This window comes from Liolophura sinensis, chromosome 13 (genome assembly GCF_032854445.1).
Source record: "Liolophura sinensis isolate JHLJ2023 chromosome 13, CUHK_Ljap_v2, whole genome shotgun sequence".
Taxonomy (NCBI): Eukaryota; Metazoa; Mollusca; class Polyplacophora; order Chitonida; family Chitonidae; genus Liolophura; species Liolophura sinensis.
The window spans coordinates 6,232,733-6,256,704 of NC_088307.1; the positions used below are offsets into that span (position 1 = coordinate 6,232,733).

Here is a 23,972-nt window from a genome sequence, read left to right on the forward strand (position 1 = left end):
CGGTGATTCTATTGGCTAGTGTATTTAGAACGACCAATAGGAATGCTTGTTTCACTTCTGGCAGGCAATAACACAACCCACGTGTGACACAGAAAACTTTTGTAATTTGTAAAATCTATAGAAGTGTAACTTGCAATTTATTTATTACACACACGACAGCAGAGGTTAAGCTGTTAGGGGCGATACATCTGCTCCCTGTGACCATTGTAATTGCCACAAAGCGGTTGTAGTAACGCGGAGAGGTAGAAATCGGATGTTGTTTCGAATGGACAACAACAACAACAGCTGAACAACCTGTAGCACCACACCATCAAAGCCAAGGGTACTTTGAGTCCAGAGGAACGGTGAAAATCTCGTTTATGTTTTAGATGGCAACTTCCAGAGATCAGTGCGGTAAATTATAGGAGCAAATTTACTAGTTTGTGACTAAAGACCATGTGTCATCTTTTCATACAACTTGAACCATGAAAAGAGAAGAAAAGTTAAACTTGTCAGAAGTGATATTCATAGTAGCTTATCCAGTCTACCTGGTCTAGCCCACCAGCATCTGAGGCCAGGTGCCAAAGGCTCTACCTGTACCCGACCACGTGGTCTTTTCTTTTTTTGATGCTGGTTATGTCAGGAGGCCAGTGCACCGAAAAAGAGGAGATAGTTGACAAAGTTTATCACAAATTTATGGTTACAGAATGTGATCTGAAGCGAAATGTACTGTTAGTTACACGGGAAGTACACTATTCTACATATACACAATACTGGTTTTTAATTTTCACCAGGTTTTTGTCACAAATGTACAACCTATTCATAGGGTTGAAGTTATGTTATAGCTGCTCTGAGCCAGTCTTCAGCACGCTCTTTTGGTGACGTGACGACAGTACTGGAGGTGAAAACAAAGTGAACTTAACCCAGGCGAGATGGGCCTTTTAGCATTTTCGCATGAATAATGAAAAATATAGCTTTTAGATAAGAATTTTTCTGGAGAAGTAAGGTGATCAACATGTGCCTAACCTTCAAGGATGATAGTTTCATTGGCCTTTAGTGCTTTAAACTTCAGAAATCGACAAAAATCAGCATTTCAGCCATTTTGCTCCATGTTAAGGGCGGATGTTGAAAGATACATGTATGAATTGGATCTCATTTGAGCTGTTTATGAGAATTCTAATATGCAGATGATATTGATTGACTTAGGCACCATAGTCAAGAATGTTTCACTAATGCAGTGGCAGTAAGTTTTTGGATGAATAAAGAAACTGCATGGAGTTAGTCACCAGTGTAAAACCCCCAATCATTGACAACTCACTGATGGTCTTTTCCACATGTCTGCACGTCTGGCTAACATAATACTGCACAATTTGTCTCATGAGCTGTTGACAGCTTATTATTTCCGAGGACCCCAAGCATGATAGTGTCAGAGCAGTGTAATCTAAAAGTCCCTGTGCAAACCATGCAAATAGAGACAGGTGCTCTAAATTAAGATTAAAGTGTTATTTTGGTCTCATGATAGAGAGGATGTTTGTGATATCAGGTTCAGTAGATCTGCCAAAGATGTTATGTTTTTTGCTGGGATTTTTTCACCTGTGAGATCCATGACTACTTGCATGTACCAGGTATGCCTCTTTTCAGCATAGGCAATGAGGTGAGAACTTCAACTTACCAGAATGTTTCTACACCTGCCAAATTATTGTTATTTTGTAGGAGTGATGGACGATTATTTTGATAATGACTACTCTGATGAGGACTTTGAGATCTCCGGCCCTTGCCCTATGACTTCTAATTCCAATCCAGAGACCATGAAGGTACCATTGAACAGCATCAAGGACAAAACCATGCATGAAGTGTCTGAGAGCTGGCTACAATCTCTGCAGGATCATCCATTGGTAGAGGATGATGCACAAGTATTAAAACACCTGTTAGATAAGTTGCAGGCACTTTGGGGAAATGAGAAAACTCGCAAAACTGAATTCTCCAGAAAGCTATGTAATTTCCTGTTGTCTGCGGTTAATCCATTTTCCGCAACCTTATTTTTAATAGATAGCTGTAAGGACTTCAAAACTGGGAAGACAACTACAACAGCCTTTGGAGTTCTAAAAGAGTTTGAAAAATGGCTGCAAACACAAGGGTCCAAGCTGGAGAGGTTTGAGACTCTTGATCAGGCCACAAGGAAGTATGCGTTTCATTTAGCCACAAAATACCACACCAATTTCCTTGAGCTGTTTGTGAAGGCATTTGACCTGAGGCATGCAGGCAATGAGTATTGTCTGCCAAGAATCCAGGAATTAATTGACAACCAGAAGTACAAGGAGGTAAGGTTTGTGTTCAGTTGTTGACTAAAACTGATAGTGATATTCTACCTAATTTATTTCCATTAGTTGGAAAGATTTTACTCTTTCATGTGGACTTCTGTTTCTTTGTTTGCAACATTTCATCAGTGAATGTGGTCATTAATTTGTTCAGCAGGAAAGCTGGTTGAAACGTGAAGTATGGTACTATGCATAGATAACATGTTGTCGTATGTCATTATGCGACAATTAATAAAGTCACATTTTTTGAAACATATCCATCTATATGAGAGAGAGTTAAGCATAAAGACAGCCATGTCTCAGTTTGTCATCATAAGGACATCATATTGCCCAAATTTTGTGTCCTGTATACTTAGCAAAGGTTGGCTGTTTTCTGTTTTGCTTATGTTCATGTATTTATTCATTAGAATAGTGTTTTATACCTGATTTAAGAATCTTTTACTTATATGACGCGGCTAGCACTATGGTGCAAGGGGAAACCCATGACCATCCTCAGGTTGCTGTCAGACCTTCTCACGTACGATCGAAGAGGAAACCGGCATGAGCTGGACTCACAGGAATAGCATCGTTAAGAGGCTTCTGGGTGATTGTGCTGCACTAAACACACTAAACTCTAGGCCACAGAGGCCCTGTATACATGTAATTTAACTTAACTCGTTGGTCAATTTTGTGACTTGTCATATTTAGTTTTAGAACTGTTGCCAGCTGACAAATCAAATCAGTAAATGTATGGATATGTTTTGTTTGGGATAAGCTTGGGATTGTCATGTTCTGTTTTAGGCTGCTGTGTGTGCCTCAAGGCTAGGACTTCAACACCACTTTACACTACGTCAGGTAAGACTCTCGCAAACAGATGACTCTTTTCTTCACAAAAGCACACTTCTGTTTTCCTCTCAAAAACAAGCCTCTCTTTTATTTTCAAGAACACAGTTGCCTTCCCCAACCGTTCAACTTGCCTTCCCCTACCATTCGATTGGCCTTCCCATACCATTTGACTGGCCTTCCCTTACCATTCCACTGGCCTTCCCCTACCATTCCATTGGCCTTCCCCTATCATTCCACTGGCCTTTCCTACCATTTGACTGGCCTTCCCCTACCATTTGACTGGCCTCCCCCTACCATTCAACTGGTCTTCCCCTGCCATTCAACTGGTCTTCCCCTGCCATTTGAGTAGCCTTCCTCTACTATTCCACCGGCCTTCCCCTACCATTCAACTGGCCTTCCCCTGCCATTTGACTAGCCTTCCTCTACTGTTCCACTGGCCTTCCTCTACGATTCAACTGGCCTTCCCCTACCATTCGACTGGCCTTCCCCTCCCATTCGACTGGCCTTCCCCTGCAATTCCACTCTCCTTCTCCTACCATTCCACCGGCCTTCCCCTGCCATTCAACTGGTTTTCCCCTACCATTTGACTGGCCTTCCCCTACCATTCGACTGGCCTTTCTCTACCATTTGATTAGCCTTCCCCTATCATTCAACTGGCCTTCCCCTGCCATTTGAGTAGCCTTCCTCTACTATTCGACTGGCCTTCCCCTACCATTCAACTGGCCTTCCCCTACCATTTGACTAGCCTTCCTCTACTATTCCACTGGCCTTCCCCTACCATTCGACTGGCCTTCCCCTACCGTTCAATTTGCCTTCCCCTATCATTTAACTGGCCTTCTCCTACCATTCCACTGGCCTTCCCCTACAATTCCACTGGCCTTTCCTATCATTCCACTCTCCTTCTCCTACCATTCCACCGGCCTTCCCCTGCCATTCAACTGGCCTTCCCCTACCATTTGACTGGCCTTCCCCTACCATTCAACTGACCTTCCTCTACCATTTGACTAGCCTTCCCCTACCATTCAACTGGCCTTCCCCTGCCATTTGAGTAGCCTTCCTCTACTATTTGACTGGCCTTCCCCTACCATTCAACTGGCCTTCCCCTGCCATTTGACTAGCCTTCCTCTACTATTCGACTGGCCTTCCCCTACCATTCGACTGGCCTTCCCCTACCATTCGACTGGCCTTCCCCTACCGTTCAACTGGCCTTCCCCTACCATTTGACCAGCCTTCCCCTACCATTTGACTAGCCTTCCCCTACCATTCCACTGGCCTTCCCCTACCATTCAACTGGCCTTCCCCTACCATTCGACTGGCCTTCCCCTACCATTCGACTGGCCTTCCCCTACCATTCCACTGGCCTTCCCTAACCATTCCACAAATGCCACAGCATGTAAAGGTCACCATTAAAAATATGTTCATTTTGAGTAATCCATCCAACCTCCAAAAAGAAAAATCCCAACTTTTTTTTTTGTTGAGATTTTGATATTTTTTTTTAAAAAAAATCCCTTTCTTCTTTGCTAGCCAGAACAACAACAAAAAAAACCCATCCCATCTGACCTGTCACTTTTTGTTCAAATAGTGTCTGGTTACATCAAACAAAGAATTTTGAAGATGGCCTTAGATCATCTGAACAGCTGTCTTACAAAATGCTGCATGTGATGGATGTATTTCAGATTGTGTTACCGCTACTGTTACAAGATAAAGTTAATCTGATTGAGAGTTACGTGTATGGTCAGCCCTCGGAGCAGATGGCTCTCCTAAAACTGCTGGATCACCTGTGTGACAAGAGCACAGACCTCACCGAAGTTACCAGGTAAGCCAGTCTAGCAAAGAATTGTTAAGCGCAAAAATTTGTTAATTACAGTTTTATGAAGCTAAGTGACACAAACAGATCATTTTTAGCATCATTTTCATACTAATTATGTGCATAAACTCCACTAAAAAAGTGCTTTATTGGTTGAAAATGTTGAAGATTTACAGTAGCAGATTTACTTATTAAATAAAGGTTATTGGTTAACTCTGGTACCCTGTATGTACATGTGGTTTCCTCAATCCATAAAGCTGATTGGTGTCATGTAAGTGAAATATTCTTGATTGAGACTTTAAACCTCGGTCAAATGTATAAATATCAAATCTTTGTCTTTGTTATATACATGTACTTTCACCTGTTGTCTTTCAATACATTCTTACTCCCTATACTTTGTTATAATGTTTCTGAATTATTTTGTTGCATCATTTATGCTCCTGCTACCTGTAAGCCTGTGCTCCTCCTACCTGTAGGCCTGTGCTCCTGCTACATGTAAGCCTGTGCTCCTGCTACGTGTAGGCCTGTTTGTGTTGCATGTTACAGCTCCATGAAGAGTGATGTACCAAATATCCGTGGGGACAAGTTCCACTTCAAAATCCTCAGTAAGCTGGCAGTGAGGCTGATGAAACTGTATGGTATCCCTCCAGGTGAGTCACAGTATGAGTCAACTTTATTTATGTAAGGGAAAAGTTCCACTTCAAAATCCTCAGTAAGCTGGCTGTGATGCAGATGAAACTGTATGGTATCCCTCCTGGTGAGTCACAGTATGAGTTAACTTTATTTATGTAAGGGATAAGTTCCACTTCAAAATCCTCAGTAAGCTGGCTGTGATGCGGATGAAACTGTATGGTATCCCTTCTGGTGAGTCACAGTATGAGTCAGCTATATTCATGCAACGCATAAGTTCCACTTCAAAATCTTCAGTAAGCTGGCTGTGAGGCTGATGAAACTGTATGATCCCTCCTGGTGAGTCACAGTATGAGTCAGCTATATTCATGTAAGGGATAAGTTCCACTTCAAAATCCTCAGTAAGCTGGCTGTGATACGGATGAAACTGTATGGTATCCCTCCAGGTGAGTCACAGTATGAGTTAACTTTATTTATGTAAGGGATAAGTTCCACTTCAAAATCCTCAGTAAGCTGGCTGTGATGCGGATGAAACTGTATGGTATCCCTTCTGGTGAGTCACAGTATGAGTCAACTATATTCATGTAAGGGATAATTTCTACTTCAAAATCTTCAGTAAGCTGGCTGTGAGGCTGATGAAACTGTATGGTCCCTCCTGGTGAGTCACAGTAGGAGTCAACTGTATTCATGTAAGGGATAATTTCTACCTCAAAATCTTGAGTAAGCTGGCTGTGAAGTTGGTGAAACTATACAGTATCCCTCCTGGTGAGTCACAGTATGAGTCAATCTTCCTTTGTATATCATTTAGTATAAGTTCAGCTTGAAGTCCGTAACATTCTGACAGTGAGGTTGATGAAACTGTATAGTATTCCTTCTTCTAAGTCACAGTATGAGTCAGTCATTTTATGTATATCAGTCAGTACAAGTTTAGCTTGAAGTCCTTTCCAGTCTGACAGTGGAGTTGATGAAACTGTACGGTATCCCACCTTGTGAGTCACACTATGAGTCAGTCTTCCTATATATGTCTGTCAGTACAAGTTCAGCTTACTTCAGTAAGCTGGCTATAAAGTTGGTGAAACTGTACGGTATCCCACCTTGTGAGTCACAGTATGAGTCAGTCTATATATGTCTGTCAGTACAAGTTTAGTTGTGAAGCCCTTTCCAATCTGACAGTGAGTTTGATGAAACTGTACGGTATTCCTCCTGTTGAATCACTTGGTGAGTCGTTAGGACATGAATCCATTTGGAGTACAGCGAAAAACATAATCAAATGAATTTAAGTCAGTTCTGGGGATGAAACTCTGGGTGTCAGTTTTGGAAAGTACTCATTTGACAAAGGCCAGTGGTTTCCCCAATGCACTTAAGTTTCCTCTACCCATAAACCTGACACCTGTTGAACAAATAAAACTTAGTACAGCATTAAACACCAAAGGATTAAAGAGTGTGTTTCAACAATGCCAGTAGAAATGCATCTACTGCAGCATTGAACACCAATCAAATAAATAAAGTAAATAAACATTTGTGTATTTCAGAAAGCTGTCCAAACATCAATAATGCCAGAAATTTGGGAGCTCTGAGGTATTTGTTGTACAAGAAATATATTGAGGTTTGTATACATGCTCATGTGGATAACTTGACAGAGGCCAGGCTTTAACTAATATTTATTTATTTACTTGATGGATGTTTTACGCCGTACTCAAGAATATTTCACTTATATGATGGCGACCAGCATTATGGTGGGAGGAAACCGGGCAGAGCCCACGAGGAACCCATGACCATCCACAGGTTGCTGACAGACCTTCCCACATATGGCTGAAGAGGAAGCCAGCTTAAGCTGGACACGCTGTCGTGCTAAGCACCTTTGGCATAGAGGCCCCCAGATCTTATTATTAAGTTGACCCTCCGTGTCTCTGTATCTCAAATTTACCGTGACATGGTCGCCTTTGCTACCTTCGGAACAGAGCGGAACCAAAACATATCCGCCAGTGGTGATTTGTCGTGCTGTCTCTGCCATCATCATGTAACAGCTATCCCAGAATGCCTCAATTTCGGATGAATCTCCACCAGCATTTCTAGGAATTTCCCAAAAGGTGCATTCTGGGATTGTAATGATGGTGGGGTGGAGTATGACACTTTTTGGTAAAAGTTAAAAATTACTTGTACTGGTAATTGATATGTGACAGTAGAAATATATGTAGAAATTGTAATTTAGTCTGTAGAACAAATGTATATTTGTCTAATTGGAATGTGAGAATGAGATTATGCATGCTGTTATGGCAACGAAGTCATAGTGAGTTCTAATATAAAGTGGGTTGATGAATATAGAGTTAAATTCTGGATTTGTGTTTACAGAAATCTTTAGGGGATGAGAACTGGGAGGAATTAATCAAGGTGAGTGATTTACGGTGGAGAATGTTTGTTAAAGGATTAGTTTCCAGATTTAGATACTGGTCCTAATTATAAAGATTATAACCTGTTTAAACTGTATGTTACCAGTAGGGCTTCTGAGAAACGTAATTATGACTTTAAATCCACCAAAAACAACAGATCTGCTACCCTAGCCGATCTCCAGCCGGAGGGCGGTACGGCTCAGTGGGTGACGTCATAGATGGCCAACCCAAGTCTAGCCTGTATAACCTGGAATTCCTATCAAAAAGATGTCATTTTCAAGATGGATTCTATCTACACAAAAGCAATTATACTGCCATATCAATTTGAACCTGTAGTGGACGACATTGAAGTTCTGATTTATGACACTGACATTTCTGGCCAGACTTCAGATTCCGATTTTTCAGACCTCTAATTTGATTTTTGCTAGGCATTTCCAACCTCACTGGCTATACGGACTGGTAAACTATAACCTGTGCTACACTGTACGCGACGTGTGTTTATTTTAAGATTTTATAGTTATTTACTATTCTTTCCCTCTGTCCACTTCACAATAATCATCATTCTATTCCCAGAGGGATTCTAAATCCATACCTATGTGTGATGACAACTACTGGTCCAAGTTACTGTCAGTATTCTGAATAGCCTTTGTTTATAGGGAGCTGTAGTTGTGTACAGTGTAAACACAGGTAGGGTGTGGACATCAAAGTTAATGTACAGAGATTTGTAGTCTATCATTTTTCAGTTCATTCAATCGTATATTATAGCCACTGTGTGCAGGTGCCGTTGTGGAAGTTTTTTCTATTTTAGCTGTATTCCTCTCGTAGCTATCAGCTGTAAAAATTGCGAGAGCAGATACAACATTTTGGGGTGGGTCCAAATCCTCTGGCAGCTTGTAAAAACTGATCAAATGGTTGTTTGATAACCTGTTTTACAACTGTGTGCAGAACAGCAAGAAATTTGATATGCTTGTTGTCACAATTGTAACTTTGTTAAACACTGAACTAAATGGCGAAGCTCTGACAGTTTGTAAATGTTGGACTTCTATGACGCAATTTAGCAGAGTCTACTGAGTGTTGGGGGAAAAAATGCATAAAACCAGCCTCATTATCTAGTAATCTTAAGTGCCTTATTACTCAAATTAATGTACCCTTTTTTAATATTTTTTACACTCAATTTGTCAATATATACAGGGGTACCTAATTATGAATAAATAATAAATCTGGACACTTATCCTTTAACGTTTTAACCTTATTGATTTGAGTAGGGTTTTGTCCCTAACTTACCAATGTATTTTCCTTAAAGTTTAGCATTATACAAGTGACATGTTTTTCTTGTTTCTGACTGATTCGCCCAAGGGCAGCTTCAGAGTTTTCTGTGAAGTTTGGTTAGTTTCTTATGGGAAAAACTTAGATGTTAGCATCAAGAGTATCATTTTAAGGTTTTTTTGTGCTTTTAAATGTGCATTTTTTACATACCAAACTGTAGATGAAAGGCAGTAATTCATTTACAAGATTTATACTTGTAGGCAAACTGGTACAGCTGTACCCTTAATGGGAATCTCGATGGAAATTTCTTCATTTGAAATTGTTATTAATGCTCTTAACTGAGACAGTGGAAGAATATGAAGTAGACAGTGGTTCTGTCCTGACCTTTTACTGGGAATTTGTGAATTCCTTCCTTCTCACTGTAGGTGGGGCCATGGCATTCCTGATGGCAGTGAGGGGTCGGTGCTCATTTGGCCATTTGCCAGGTCTTGCTTTTGTTGAAGACCATTAATTTTTGTAGCATACGTCTGAAGTCTGTCAGTAACTTTCCAAAACTCGGTGGTTTATCTCAGGATCTTGTGTTTTCATCATCGATAAATTTGCCAGCAATCATATAAGTAAAAAATTCCTTATTATGACTTTAAACAAAAATGAAGTAAGTATAAATAAAGGTATGTACTGCTGATATAACAATGCTGCAATAATTGACAGATGTTGCTGAAACTTTAAGGTTGGTGGACAGATTTACATCTTCCTGCCAGTGTAGCCTATGTTGTTGTTGTTTCGCCACTACTTTCTGTCAGCATATTTTGCATCAAAATGAACCTCCCCTATCCCCCTCCCCCCCCTCGCCCCTGATAAGCCTTAAAACGCCCGTAGGCAGGGAGTTATTTTTGCGCTAGCACTTTTACGCCTAGTGTGAAATAAATTTTATCCCATACAATGGATACTTTTCACTACATCCACATTTCGTGTTGTTGCATTGAACTTCTGCGGTGTCAGTAATTAGGTGCCTGTCGATCTTTGTGAAATGGTACCTGGTTGGGCCGTGAAACAGGCATATTTATGAAGGAAAGTTCAAGGATTTGAAGAGTTAACATAGCTCAGTGAATCAGGTAAATGATGCCGAACATTGTTAGCTTGATTAAATGATTGATTGGAGCAGATTTGAGCATGGAGTAGTTTTGAGGTGAAGAGAAGCGTTCTTACATGAGGTTTACATTTTATTGTGAATAGCTAAGCATACTAGCGCAGCACGTTTTCTCTTGCGGTCATACATGGGAGGGTCTGTCAGCAGAGTGCGGATGGTCGTGGGTTTCCCTCAGGTTCAAGCCGGTTTGCTCCCACCATAGTACCAGCCTCTGTCATATGAGTGAAATATTCTTGATTACAGCGTAAAACACAAATAAAATAGATCAGTAAACACTTTCTGTTGTGCAGGGATCTGTAAGTGGAAATGATTGGCTGATAGAGCAGCTTGTCGACCAGCTGGTTGGCTACAACGAAATGGGGGAGGCAGTGAAATGGGCCAGGTTTTATGAGATACCTGATGATAGACTGTCACCTGACGTGGTGGAGGCCAAACTCAAGATGGACGGGTGAGTTGAGGAAAGAAGACATACATCTTCAGTTTTGAGAGTGATCATTATCGATTCAGTGTTTTGTATGATGACAAAAAAGGACATGTTGCTGAAATTTGTTCTCATTCTTGGTCTGTCACTGTTTTTAATTTGTTGATCTGATTGGTGTTTAATGCTATACTTCTGCCAGGTTTCCTCCCAGCAAAATGCTAGTTGCGGTCGTATAAATGAAATATTCTTGAGTACAGCATAAGACACCAATCAAAATAAATATAGTGCTATACTCAAGAATTTTTCACAGGTAAGATTGAGGTCAGGTTTATCGCATGGGAATTGGGAACTGAGAGTGAACCATACCCTCACTTATGAAAGGAGTTGTAGAGATGTAGAAACGACAGTACTGTAATTCTTCAACTTTTTCACATGTTTGCAAGATGTTTATTCGGACATATTTTGAAAGCATTATTCTGAGCAGATTGATAAAAGTATATTAAACTGAAGCGCTAAAACTGGGCAATCCAACCATGTAGTTTTGTGCCCAATATCAAATTATAAATGTGCATAAATTGCACTGAAAGTTTACATATGGCAAAAAGTTATGGGGAATTAGGGGAGGTGTAGTTCTTTAGAATATCTTTTTTGTTTATAGCAGCCCTGGTTTTCAAAACGAACTTTTGTAATGTGAAAATATGAAGGTGGTAAACACAGTGATGCAGTGTACACTGAAAGCTTACGGTAACATGTGCCATTCATGCACCATAACGGTTTGCTGTCCACAGTGCACCCTTGTCTGAACCAGTGGCACAAGAAGAGAACTGGGGAGAGGAAGTGTACAGTGACGAACATATCCAGTCCTTCTATTATAGTCTGTCCCTGCCTCCCTCTGCGATACAGGTGGTAGACAGTAGGGAGAGGCTGTACAGGTGTCTGCCTCATCTGTCACAGGTGAATGATGGACTAAAGGCTATATAATTGCTTTTAATTCCATTGAAGAAATGAAAAAGGAAATGTGAAGATGTTTTAAGATGGGTTTTTATTGAAGCTTTCATGTATTATGAATAAATTTTATGCTGTTCGTTGCCTTTATATGCAAATTAAACTGAGGTGCACGATCTCAGATAATGACAACAGATATACTATTTGCAGTTTGGACACTGATTAAAGTACACCCCAGAAACATTCCCTGCATCTTTTCAACATTGACTGATAATCTTTACATGATTCTGTCCTAATTTCTCATATACTTTCTTGAATTCTTTGGTGGTTTGTGTTGATTTTTGTTCTTGCAGTTAGTTTTGTGATTATTCACCTGAAAAAGTCATCATGTTTGACAATTGGTATACTGAAGTCTGTTGCGGTGACTAGATTTACTGAATATTTCAGGTTCCTGGAGTCATAGGTGTGGATTCGGAATGGAGACCAGCATTTGGATCCATAACAACCAAGTAGGGAATAACCATTAGCTACCAGCTGCTCTGGTTTAGCTCTCTTTGCCAGTCCTTCAAGTTTTACACATGCTTGAGTATCCTCAGTGTTTACAGCTCTGTATGCTCAGTGTTCACAGTTCTGTTTTGTCAGTGTTTACAGTTGTGTATCCTCAGTGTAAACAGTTTTGTATCTTCAGTGTAGACAGTACGTATCATCAGTGTTTACACGTTTGTGTTTTCAGTGTTTACGGTTCTGTCTCCTCAGTGTTTACCTGTCTTTGTGCTCAGTGTTTGTCTCTATTTTCAGTGTTTTCCTGTCTCTGCCCTCAGTCATGTCAGTGTTTATCTGTCCCTATCCTCTGTGTTTACCTAATTGTATCATCAGTGATTACCCATCTGTATCCTCAGTGTTTACCATCTGTATCCTCAGTGTTTACCTAATTGTATCATCAGTCTTTACCCATCTGTATCCTCAGTGTTTACCATCTGTATCCTCAGTGTTTACCTAATTGTATCATCAGTCTTTACCCATCTGTATCCTCAGTGTTTACCTAATTGTATCCTCAGTCTTTACCCATCTGTATCCTCAGTGTTTATCTGTCTCTGTTCTTAGTGTTTACCTGTCTCTATTGTCAGTCTTCCCCTTATCTCTATCCTCAGTGATTACCTATCTGTTCTTAGCGTTTACCTATCTCTACCCTCATTGTTTACCAGTCACTGTTATTAGCATTTACTTATCTCTATGCTAAATGTTTACTGATCTGTATTGTCAGTGTTTACTTATCTCTATCATCAATGTTTAACTGTCTATGTTCTTAGTGTTTACCCTTCTGTATGCTCAGTGTTTACTCATCTGTGTCCTCAGTCTTTACCAGTCTGTATACTCAGTGTTAACCTGTCCCTTCCCTCAGTGTTTACCTGTCTCTATCCTTAGTGTTAACCTGCCTCTGTCCCATGTGTTTACCTGTGTCTATCCTCATGGTTTACCTGCCTGTGAACTCTGTTCTGTTTACCTGTCTGAGTCCTCAGTGTTAACCTGTCTCTACCCTCAGTATTTACCTGTCTCTACCCTCAGTGTTCACCTGTCTACCTGTCTCTACCCTCAGTGTTCATCTGTCTCTACCCACAGTGTTACCTGTCTCTACCCTCAGTGTTTACCTGTCTCTACCTGCAGTGTTATCTGTCTACCCTCAGTGTTTACCTGTCTGTACCCTCAGTGTTTCCCTATTTCTACCCTTAGTGTTTACCTGTCTTAACCCTTAGTGTTTACCTGTCTCTGTCCTCAGTGTTGCACTCCTCCAGATGGCCACCCGTGATCAGATTTACCTGATTGACATCCTTACCCTACAGAACTGCCTTCAGAAGCGAGACTGGGATCAGTTCTTCCTGCAGACCTTCTGTAACCCAGACATCCTTAAGCTTGGTGAGTGGACAGAAAAGTGACATTGTTGATGTTCAGTGGGATAGTGGGAGAAGTCTGATGTGGGGTGTATTATATCATTCCCACGATGCCGATCATTCGACTGCAGCTTCAGCAGTGCAGTGTGGCAGTTCCATGTAGTACACAATACCTGTCATAGACGAACCTGCAGCTCAAAGCATGGTTATCCCAGTGCTACAAACGTCACCTCCGCCTGGAGCATGTGGGGAGAGGGAAATCTGCTGGTACCCTATTACATGTATGCAGGCTAGAGAAATAAATAAAACACACAAGTTGCAGGTTCAATTCCAGCATTCTACAAGGAATTTGTAGATTCCCCATCCTGACTGATGGCAGTAAGCAGTAGTGATATTCTTGAGGCCGTTTGGTCAGTCTATAACATTGTTTGAACATCAGTTGTCTTTCCAATAATATACTATTCAAATCTGTACGTCAGGTTTGGGATATTTCATTAGTAACTTACAAGTGTTTGACCGACTGTGTTTGATAGCACAGTTGGTAGAGCGTCCGCTTCGGGAGCTTCGGGATCCAGGTTCAATCCTGGGTTGAGTCACACATAAGACTTTAAAGAGGAACTTGTAGCTTCCTCGCTTGGCGTTCAGCATGAAGGGAATAGTGCAACAACTGGTTGACCTGTATCAGTATAATGGTTGGGCGGGGCGGCTTACTTACCTTCGGTAAGTCGTCTCAGTGAAGCAGCACTAGATAAAAGAGCGGTAGAAATCCGTTCTGCAACAAGGAGGCACATTACACGTACGTGCACCCTAAGGATTCCTTCGTCGTCATATGACTGAAAAATTGTTGAGTACGACGTTAAACCCCAAGCACTCACTCACTTACAAGTGTTTGATGGTTTATTGCCAGCATTTTTTCTTTTCACCTACTAAACTGACTGAGATGGTATAAGTGAAAAACTTCTTGAGTGTGGCGTTCACCAGAACAACCGGACAAATAAATAGTTCATTGGTTGACAGGGTATGGTCTAGCTACAGATATGCAGATGATCCTGAAGACACTGCCCACTCTCAGGCCCACCCTAGAGAAGGTCAAACGTCTGGTGGACTTGGAGAAGCTGGGTAACCAGGTAAAACTACAAATCACCGTCTTTACATCAAGTTTTCAGCACCATTTCTGTTTAGACACGTTCTTTGACTTGACTGCGTTGTCTGCTGGAGGATACAGGACGGGACAACGGTTTTATTACCATCAAAACCTTAATATTCGTCATGTTTTTTGGGATGGAAATAGCTGGTCTGAAATTCAGACCACAGCAGTAAGCCAGTTACACAAACCTTCTAAAATAGATTAGAGCAAAGCAATTTTAAGAGTTTGTATCCATCTGTTTGTTTTTTATAGAGACATTATCCTAAAACATGTGTATTTTCTCAGCTGGTGTTTCATAAATTATACATACTCTGACATTCTGGAAATGTTCATTGTTGAAATGTAAGAAGACACCAGAAATATGCTTCATAAAGCTTTTTATTGACCAAAGAACCTGGTCATTTGCAACTTAATAGAGTAAAAAGTCTGTGAAACATTTGTCCATGTATGGTCAATTTAGAGTACACTTCCTATCAGCACAGCATTTTCCCATTGTTTAACATTCCTCCAAGAAAACACATGTACATTTTAAACTGACAGACTGTTGTTGTTGTTGTTGTTGTTAAGGTGCTGGGTGGCCTAGCTGGTTGTTGTGATGATGATGACATGGGCGCTGTAGGGGGAGGATTATGCCTGGCTGGTGAAGAATTGTCTGATGACGATGATGACCATGGGAAAGCTGTCCCATTGGTTAAAGTGCAGCCCATTATCAAGTCAGAGGAGAAGGGTTTGAGTGAGTTGGTTCGTCAGTGCTTGGGGAAGCCACTGAGCAAATTGGAACAGATGTCAGACTGGCAGAGGCGGCCATTACGACCTTCACAGATGACCTATGCAGGTGAGATCATCTGTCATTCTCATGCCAACACATATCTACAGCGGTTTTGACAGTGCTACCGCCACCCCTATTAAACAAAGATTATGTGTTTGATTGTGGTGTATATTGTTGCATGTGACATAAAAAGCTGGCTTGATTCTTTTAGGTTTGGGTTTTTAGATGATAAGAGTTTATATAGCGATGATTGTCTTTCCAAAATATTGTTTTGTGTTAAATGCATTTTTTGTGAACTTTGGACACTGATATAGAAAATGATTTTATTTTTTGATAGATTGGTCTCTGTGTATTTTGTCTGGTCTTATTTAATTATGGGGACAGTTAGGAGCTGTTTTAAAAATTTCATTTCAATTCTGTCAGACTCACCTATAGCTCTTCAGGGGCTGCCATTCCCAATTTCTCAATTTTCCTAATTTACAGCGATAAATGTCGTACATCAAATATCAGCACCTTTCTTTTATCGTTTGAACAAAGGGGGTAGGGTGTAATAAGTTAAGGTTTGTGACAATTTGCATTCACAAGTTTTTATTCAAAGCGGTATGTGACCTACCCTAAATGACCTAAAATGTTGTCCATGACTAAGTTGCTCATTTTCCACAGATTCTGGAAGTTTGATTGATTTTAGAAAGCTGCTTTGAGTGGTGTTTGGAAGGTAGAATCATATCTCTCTGGAGAATGTACATTTTAGTACCAAATGTAACATCATGACATTTATTCCCCTCCAGTAATGCTCTTTTGGGGTTGAATTTTTAGGTCATTTAGGGTAAGCCAAGTGCCAGCTGACTGTAATGTACAGTGTCTGAAAATCACAACTCCCCGGCACACTTTCTTCCTAAAATATGGGGTTTTGCATTAAAATTTCCCACTTGTGAACACACAGGCTCTTTTTCAAAATCTTTGGCTTATGCTCTGGCTCTTGAAGCCTATTTATTTACACATGATAAAGTAATAAGTCACTATTAAAAGAAGCCATATGTCTCTGGTCTGTTTTAGCTTTGGATGCATATGTTCTTTTGGAGCTGTATGATGTCCTAGTGACAGAGGCCCGAAGATCAAAGAGAGAAATTGACCTTGAGCCCAGCATCGGCACAAAGTGGCTGGGCAAAAGCAAGAAGCAGAAATTACAGTCACGAATCCGAGGGGAGAAGAAGAAGGCTCAGTCCTCGGAGTCTCGCCGAAGAGACGTGCCAGCCAAAGAGGCTGTCAATGTAAGCTAGAAAATTTGTATGTTGTAAGCTGGAGGAATTGTATTTGATGACAAATCATGACAGAGAAGATTGTGCAATGTAGGTTGAAAAGTGTGCATATTCTAATCCAAGAGTGTCATGTAAATGTTATACGTAAAAGAACCTTCTGTAAGTTTGCAATGTAAGGCATTGAAATGGATGTGCCATGTATGTGTACTGTAAATGTTCAACCTTTTCAGCCACTAAAGCACTATTTTTTTCAGACAAATTTAAGCATATAATTATCAAAATGATCGTAAAATGATTTGTTTGTGTCACTAAAGATGCAAGCTTCATAAAACAGTGCAAATTATTTCTCTAGATCCCATAGTTTTCTCAGAATGTTTCAAAATATTGGTTGTAGAGGTGGTTAAAAAGGTCGAAGAATTAAGGTATAGTTAAGACTTTGACAATCTTGGCATTTCGTGGCTTGTTGCACGAAGGAAGGTCGCATGTGGATAGACCGAGCACTTATCTGCCCAGTCAGTGTCAGTGTGTATTGATCAAATCACCCAGCATGGCAATTCAGTGAGGCAGCACTATGGATGACATGGAAACAGCAGTATAACATTAATAGTGAGACCTCAAGTAAATGCATGAAGGGCAGTACACAGTAAGTTTCTCTTAGCAATCAACATTAACAATCGTCATTTTGATAAGCATAACTCGATCACAAAACAGTTTTACAGCAGAGGGCCGTGAATTTTCCACAAATTGTTGGGGCTGACACGTGAACACTAGTCTATCTGGTGATGTGCAAATCTTGCTCTACAGTGAAATGTTCACCTCAAGCGAATTTTCCTCAAATTGTTAGGGCTGACATGTGAACACTAGCCTATCTGGTGATGTGCAAATCTTGCTCTACAGTGAAACGTTTAACCTCAAGTGAATTTTCCTCAAACTGTTGGGGCTGACACATGAACACTAGCCTATCTGGTGATGTGCAAATCTTGCTCTACAGTGAAACGTTTCACCTCAAGTGAATTTTCTTCAAACTGTTGGGGCTGACACGTGAACACTAGTCTATCTGGAGACGTGCAAATCTCACTCTAAAGTGAAACATTTCACCTTAAGTGAATTTTCCTCAAACTGTTGGGGCTGACACGTGAACACTAGCCTATCTGGTGATGTGCAAATCTTGCTCTACAGTGAAACGTTTCACCTCAAGTGAATTTTCCTCAAACTGTTGGGGCTGACACGTGAACACTAGCCTATCTGGTGATGTGCAAATCTTGCTCAACAGTGAAACGTTTCACCTGAAGTGAATTTTCCTCAAATTGTTGGGGCTGACACTTGAACACTAGTCTATCTGGAGACATGGAAATCTCACTCTAAAGGGGATGTTTCACATTACATGAATCTCACAACTATGTTATGTTGTTTATGTTGTGCAGCTGCCACCACGAACCACTCCAACCACTCCACAGGAGCTCACTGTTGTGGTGGACTCCATGTTACAGGGATTGGGTAAACAGCTACGCAGCTGCGGAGTCGATGTGCGCATACTGGAAAACTATGAAGACCACGAGAAGGCTATTGAGGTAAGAGTCAGCGCTGAGACGTTGCCCTGCAGAAATGGCTAAAAGGAAGGGTCATACGGTCATGCCTTTGGCATCTTGAGTAAAATCACATCTTTTAGACACATCAGTGTGTTAGAGCCCCCACCCCCCCCATCCCTTGGTGTGAACCTGAGAGACTCCTGAAATGCCGATTTGGTTTGTTTGAGCTTCAATGCTGTTTATCTTCTTTGCAGAATTCTGAAACTTTGAAAAGGTAAGAGCTCATAAGGGGAGATAACTCTAGAAAGGAAACTTGTTCTGGGTTTGCAAATACTTGGATAATCACAGTGTTCATTGGAAGGCTTACTGGCTACCTTCTACTTCCATAGAAAATTGAGCAAGTTGCTGGCTTTCTTTCAGATTTGCCTGCGCGAGAACAGGGTAGTTTTGACCACCAGGGGGCCTTACGAGCGGATCCAGGCATGTGTTGGGAAACACAATGTCTTCTGTGTGTCGCATGACAAAAAGGCAAGAGAGCAGATGAAAGAGGTGCTGCACTATTTCAATGTGACAGTGACACAGGCTGATATATTTAGTAGGTGTTGCGTAAGTTTCCTTCAGTTAATTCTTATTCTTTTGCTTTTTGCAGGTTTTTTTTTTTCTGTTCTGTTTTTTCTATGTTGATGAAATGTATAAGATTATTTTTGCATTCAGACTTGGTTCCAAACACATTGGTTTGTTTATCTGTGTGTGTGTTTACCTGTCAGCTGGCATTTTCTTTCATGACAATCCAGAAAGGTACACCACATATGTTTGGTGGAGAGGACCTAAATTCTTTTCGTAAAACAAGCATTAAACGTTTCAGAATGAAACTCAAATCCATCAAATAGTCTGCTGACAGTGTGCGATTGCCCAGCATATCCTTGCACAGACCAGTTACAATTCTCTGTGCAGTGCATGTGCCACTCTCCGGGGTTGCTTTACATCACTGCCGCCACTAGAAAAGTGTGACCTTTGGAAGCCCTGGGACAAACGTGGGCGTGCATAAACTAACCACTATTGTCTTCACATGGAACTATAATCAGCATTCTTCAGTAAAATTGCTCTTGGTTTCCCTTTGGATCAGGTTGTGCATACGTTAAATAAACAGAATTTACACGCATCAAGTATTACTAGAAATAAATGTTGACACAGCAAATTTTTTTTTTCGCTTCCTTCCTCATCACAACGATTCCCGTTGTACCTTGTCTTTGTTTAACCATTTCTGTTCACAGTTTGTTGGTATATGCATTGTACATAGTGATTTATATTGCATATCTACAATACATTATCTTTCATAGGTCTGTAACAGAGATTATTACATATAAATCCCATCTGTTGTAGGTTTGTAACAGAGATTATTACATATAAATCTGATATGTTGTAGGTTTGTAACAGAAATTATTACACGCAAATCTCAAATTTACAAATATAGGACATTGTTAGAGATTTGTTGTGGGTTTGTAACCGATATTATGACATACAAATTCTACCAGTTGTAGGATTGTAGCACATACGTTTTTTTAGGTTTGTAGCACACATTATTAAATATCTGTTTGAGGTTTATAATGTACATTATTACATACCTGTTGTAGGTTTGTAACGGAGATTATTACATACAGATTCCATCCTTTGACATGAAACAACTGTGGCTGAGGAAGCAGGAGCAGCTGTGTCGCATTCCAAAGGGAAAAGTGTTCTACCCTGGGACGTTTGACTTCCCAATAGACTTTGAAACTGCCAGGCTGAAGGAGTCAGGTGTCGAAGTCCAGGTAGAGGCTGTCCCAGAAGCCATGTTTGACAAAATTGATATGTTCTTCCTGTGTGGCACTTGTGGCAAAGTATTCTGGGAAGGAACACATTTCACGAGAATCTGTGAGAATTTCTCAGATGTTTTACAGTTGGACCCTGCAGCCAAGACTGTTTATAAATCTTGAACCGTATCTTGATGGATCAGTTTTTCGTCATCTCAGTTTTAGTAGAACTACATTTTTGTTATTCTGTATACATGTTTGCCTGCTGCTATTTAAAAAGGTCCTCATATCATATTGTGTATGAACTTGAAGCCTTTCTTAAAATCCAGACCAATTCCTCATGTTTTTTCACATGCATACATGTATATTTGTAGACCCAAAGGCCATTATCTCCCAATTATGGGCACTGTGTGTTACAAGTATGAATCTAAAGCAGTCATATGCTGTATCAAATAAAGCAAATATCTTTCAAACTCCACTCCAGACTCAAACAGATTTGTTAGTCTTGTTTTTACTTTTCATGAGAAACACAACTTGTACTCGTTAAGGTGGGTGATATCATAAGGACCATATTATTACAAAGACTTCATGAAAAACACTACATGTACTTGTTAAGGTGGGTGATATCATAAGGACCATATTATTACAAAGACTTCATGAAAAAGACTACATGTACTTGTTAAGGTGGGTGATATCATAAGGACCATATTATTACAAAGACTTTATGAAAAACGCTACATGTACTTGTTAAGGTGGGTGATATCCTAAGGACCATATTATTACAAAGACTCGGCACATCGATTCCTGTTTCATCATGTCCAGTTTAATTCAGGATAGACATGGACATGCGGTTCTTCTCTATACGTTGGCTGTCTTTTTTTTTTTTCAACTGGTGTTGTAAATCAACCTGCATTTCAGAATCTTTGACAAAACACACACACAATACTGAGAAAATTGATTCACTAATTTATAGAAATTTGTCAAAGGCATGAAACTGAATTTCAGGTCTACAAAAACAACAATTGAGGACCAGTTTTACTTTTCACAAGTAGGTGACCTCCAATATGGTAGCTAATATAGCCATGATGGATCTATGTGCTGGCAGAAAATTCTGACGACTTCTGCAGAAAATTCACAAGCTGTTGACCAGTGAAGTTGCAAGTTAAAGGCAACAGGAGGAAACACTAAAACGAAGTACTGTATACATCAGATGAAAGAAATGCTGTCCAGAAATTTTTTTTTTTTTAAAAATTTCCAATAGGGTATAAGTGACAACACGTCCACATGTTTGTTTCAAGGCCCACTCGGCCAATGCATTCATAGATATATATTTACATGCATTTTCAGTAATGAAACCTTGCAGTCTGTTGTGTGTGTTGAGTGGCAAAAACCTGATGTGATGTCACTGGTTCCAATATCGTCAGAAAAGGCCACCATAAAAACAAAAAACGTGGCAAAAACCTGATGTGACGTCACTGGTTCCAATATCGTCAGAAAAGGCCACCATGAAAACAAAAAACGTGGCAAAAACCTGATGTGACGTCGCTGGTTCCAATATCGTCAGAAAAGGCCACCATAAAAACAAAAAAACGTGGCAAAAACCTGATGTGATGTCACTGGTTCCAATATCGTCAGAAAAGGCCACCATAAAAACAAAAAACGTGGCAAAACCTGATGTGACGTCACTGGTTCCAATATCGTCAGAAAAGGCCACCATAAAAACAAAAAACATGGCAAAAACCTGATGTGACGTCGCTGGTTCCACTATCGTCAGAAAAGGCCACCATAAAAACAAAAAACGTGGCAAAAACCTGATGTGACGTCACTGGTTCCACTATCGTCAGAAAAGGCCACCATAAAAACAAAAAAACGTGGCAAAAACCTGATGTGACATCACTGGTTCCACTATCGTCAGAAAAGGCCACCATAAAAACAAAAAAACGTGGCAAAAACCTGATGTGACGTCACTGGTTCCAATATCGTCAGAAAAGGCCACCATAAAAACAAAAAACATGGCAAAAACCTGATGTGACGTCGCTGGTTCCACTATCGTCAGAAAAGGCCACCATAAAAACAAAAAACGTGGCAAAAACCTGATGTGACGTCACTGGTTCCAATATCGTCAGAAAAGGCCACCATAAAAACAAAAAACATGGCAAAAACCTGATGTGACGTCACTGGTTCCAATATTGCCAGAAAAGGCCACCATAAAAACAAAAAACATGGCAAAAACCTGATGTGACGTCACTGCTTCCAATATCGCCAGAAAAGGCCACCATAGAAACAAAAGCTTCAAGTGCTTTTTATTGAGTTGAAAAAAAATAAAACAAACTTGCTCGTTCACCAGACATAAATTTCACGTCAGTAGTTTGTTTGCCTATCATACGCTGGTGAATAGCCTATGTGAGGTACTTGCTGGTTGTTGCTGAACACTTCGGGTACTTGGTATGATGAACGATTGATTGGTGTATGTATGCTTCACTAAAGCTTTAGTGAGGCATTATCGCTAAAATATTTCACTTATGCAATGGCAGCCAGCATCGTGGTGGGAGGAACATTTTGTGTAACATTGCTTTCATTGTTATTGGACACCGACGCCTACGCTTGACGCACACCAAAAACTACGCCTGTACTGGGAGAGCTAAATATATGCAGACATGATTTTCCTTTTTCAGAAGATCATCCAATGCGAGTTGCTTCTGGTGATGTCAACAGACAACTGAACTTGATTCGGCACACACTGAGCAGTTGTAGTAAGATAACAGCCAGTCTTACGCAGATGACTGGAACAGAAACATTTAGTGCCTGAAATTTAATACATTAAACGAGCTTTAACTGGAAGGTGAAGTTTGATTGGAATTCTACTGAATGGAAGTCAGGAACGGAGAGATCATGTGAGAGAGCGCAAGCTAGAACTTTAAAGGTGAATGGCCACGCCTTTATAAGTAAGGGCGGGTAATGAAAATGCAAAATCCTGGGTGAGCACATAATCTCTATGTTCGTGACTTCCATTCGGTAGAATTCCAATCAAACTTCACATTCCAGGTAAGGCCTGTTTAATTAATTCTACCCCGCGTAAGTGACATCACTAAAAGACCATGTGAGACTTTAAAGCGGCGTGGTCATGAACACCAAAAAACATAAACACAAAACAATGTTTCAAATGTGTACTCACAATTTAATGAAATAACCTTGAATTTGCGAACTCCAAACAAGTAAAAGTGCGCATTTAGTACATTGATGTTGTTTCCCAACATTTCTCTTATGTTGCATAATTTTGAATAATATGAAACAATTAGCCTGGAATTTGTCATCCCTAGAGACCCACAACATTAGAATTAGAATAATTGTTTCTGTTGTAAAATTTCATATAAGTGCTCTTATTTGTCCACCCGCCACATTTCATGATTTGGTCAATGGGTGTGCCTCTACAAGCAGCGACTGAGGTAGAGGCAGACCTGGTACTGTGACTGGAATATCGACTAACGTCAATACCAGCTAAGGACAACACAGTTTTAAGATACCTGGAAACACTGTCTCTGCTAAGAGGCTCATGAGGTTTTTGAAAAGATATAAACAGTATGTCATTCTCTTGTCTGATGGAATTTGTCTTTGATATGTAGCGATTAAGACGAGTCACTGGGCACAATTTTGGTTCAGAATACTTCTCCAGCATGATAGGCAGCTGGTGTTTCCCGGGTCTGGTTGTTTTAAGTTTCTCAGTAAACACAACAGTACAAGTGGTTGGCATGAAATGTAGAAATGAAAGCCTTAACGTTTGTGGAGATTGCACCCTCTGTCCTGTAGATAATGTTATTAACAGGGCTCATACACTCATTCACAGATGAAATTCCA

At 40.4% G+C, this 23,972-nt stretch overlaps 1 protein-coding gene across 3 annotated transcripts; it reads left to right on the plus strand.

Moving 5' to 3' along the window:
- Positions 1 to 72: 72 nt before the first annotated feature.
- On the plus strand, positions 73 to 20,597 carry LOC135480298 (exonuclease mut-7 homolog). 3 transcript variants are annotated; one of them, XM_064760104.1, is made up of 17 exons: positions 73 to 393; positions 1,693 to 2,300; positions 3,078 to 3,131; positions 4,799 to 4,938; positions 5,476 to 5,579; positions 7,092 to 7,165; positions 7,912 to 7,950; positions 10,656 to 10,813; positions 11,575 to 11,740; positions 12,179 to 12,240; positions 13,509 to 13,645; positions 14,638 to 14,747; positions 15,335 to 15,602; positions 16,593 to 16,807; positions 18,220 to 18,366; positions 18,745 to 18,930; positions 19,959 to 20,597. In XM_064760104.1, exons 1-17 carry the CDS (start codon positions 369 to 371, stop codon positions 20,298 to 20,300), a joined length of 2,835 nt encoding a protein of 944 aa, XP_064616174.1. In that variant the 5' UTR covers positions 73 to 368; the 3' UTR covers positions 20,301 to 20,597. The 3 variants fall into 3 exon arrangements, with proteins under 3 accessions (XP_064616174.1, XP_064616173.1, XP_064616175.1); XM_064760103.1 differs by lacking the exon at positions 73 to 393 and having other exon boundaries at positions 1,507 to 2,300; XM_064760105.1 differs by lacking the exon at positions 73 to 393 and having other exon boundaries at positions 1,507 to 2,300; positions 18,745 to 18,919; positions 19,959 to 20,080.
- The last annotated feature ends 3,375 nt before the right edge of the window (positions 20,598 to 23,972 follow it).